Source organism: Penaeus monodon, chromosome 29 (assembly GCF_015228065.2).
Source record: "Penaeus monodon isolate SGIC_2016 chromosome 29, NSTDA_Pmon_1, whole genome shotgun sequence".
NCBI lineage: Eukaryota > Metazoa > Arthropoda > Malacostraca > Decapoda > Penaeidae > Penaeus > Penaeus monodon.
Window position 1 is genome coordinate 9,032,966 of NC_051414.1, and position 1,126 is coordinate 9,034,091.

The 1,126-nt window shown below is 31.0% G+C and overlaps 1 protein-coding gene across 1 annotated transcript in view; it reads left to right on the forward strand.

The window, feature by feature from the left end:
* Nucleotides 1-1,126, forward strand: part of LOC119591637 — a gene marked incomplete in the record, with an annotated part of 4,783 nt that overhangs the window by 1,650 nt on the left and 2,007 nt on the right. The window contains 3 exon segments of the mRNA XM_037940392.1: nt 1-20; nt 305-389; nt 829-959. Coding sequence (XP_037796320.1) covers nt 1-20; nt 305-389; nt 829-959 — 236 coding nt within the window.

Consider the following 1,126-nt stretch of genomic DNA (forward strand, 5'->3'; position numbering starts at 1 on the left):
AGTCTGGAATTCACTTGAAGGTAATTAGACATTTCTTGGATTTTTGAATGGTTTTATGCATGGTCTTTGTTTTATGAATGGTTTATTTATATTCAAGTCTGAACTTATGAACTTGTAAATTATATTTTATATGATTTATGAATTGGTTTTTAAACTTTTTTTTTTTTTTCATGCAGTTTAGGAGGATGTGTATTATTTGAGATGTGTTATATATTTCTTATATTTTTATGTTATGTATTTATTTGTGGTTATAAGTTGAAGTTTATATATAATAAGTGGAATTTCAGAATGCGTTTCTCCACAGAACATATGTCCCTATAATCCTGTATTGGCCCGAAAATATTTAAACCTACGTGACATGCTGGAGAGTACAAAAGCCAAAGCCATCGGTGAGTTTTATTCTGAAATAACAGGACTGGGTTAAGACAATGGTGGAGACCTTAAACCATGAGAAGCTGTATAGAGAAGCTAATTAAGCTGTGACAGTTCTTGAAAAATGTATGAGTGAGAATAAATTTTTTACATATTGTATTGTGAAATTGTTTGTTCTTATTAACAATTACTTTTGGGTATGTTTAGCAAGTTACCAGAGAAAGATCTATCAGTTGAACTCACCAATAACAGTATATGGCAACTATCTTCACAATATTATTTTACTATCATTACATGAATATAAGCAAGGATAAGATTAGTATTAAAGAGATATGACATTTTCTCACATTGCTATTCCTGTTTGAGAAATGTAGAATGCCTCTTTATGTACATCAGTTATTAACATTGGACACTTCAGATACTTATATCATGCAGTACTCATTATGATCATTTCAGGTCTCCAGATGGTTGAGGAATTTCATGTCCCAGGGAAGCTGTATTACAAGTGCATATTGTGTGGAAATCATGGAAAGATGCAAGTCATGTATGATCATGTGGTCGGGAGAGAACACATGAATAAATACATGGTAAGTGAGTATTTGTGTGTAGCTATAGAAGTTGATTATGTGTATCTTTAGAATTAGCTACCATAGTCATAGGAATATCTTTGTGTTGGTAAGTGTTTGTGTATATGTTATTGCTTTTATCCATGTAAGTAGGGTTAAGTGTTTGTTTGTTACCATATACATAAATA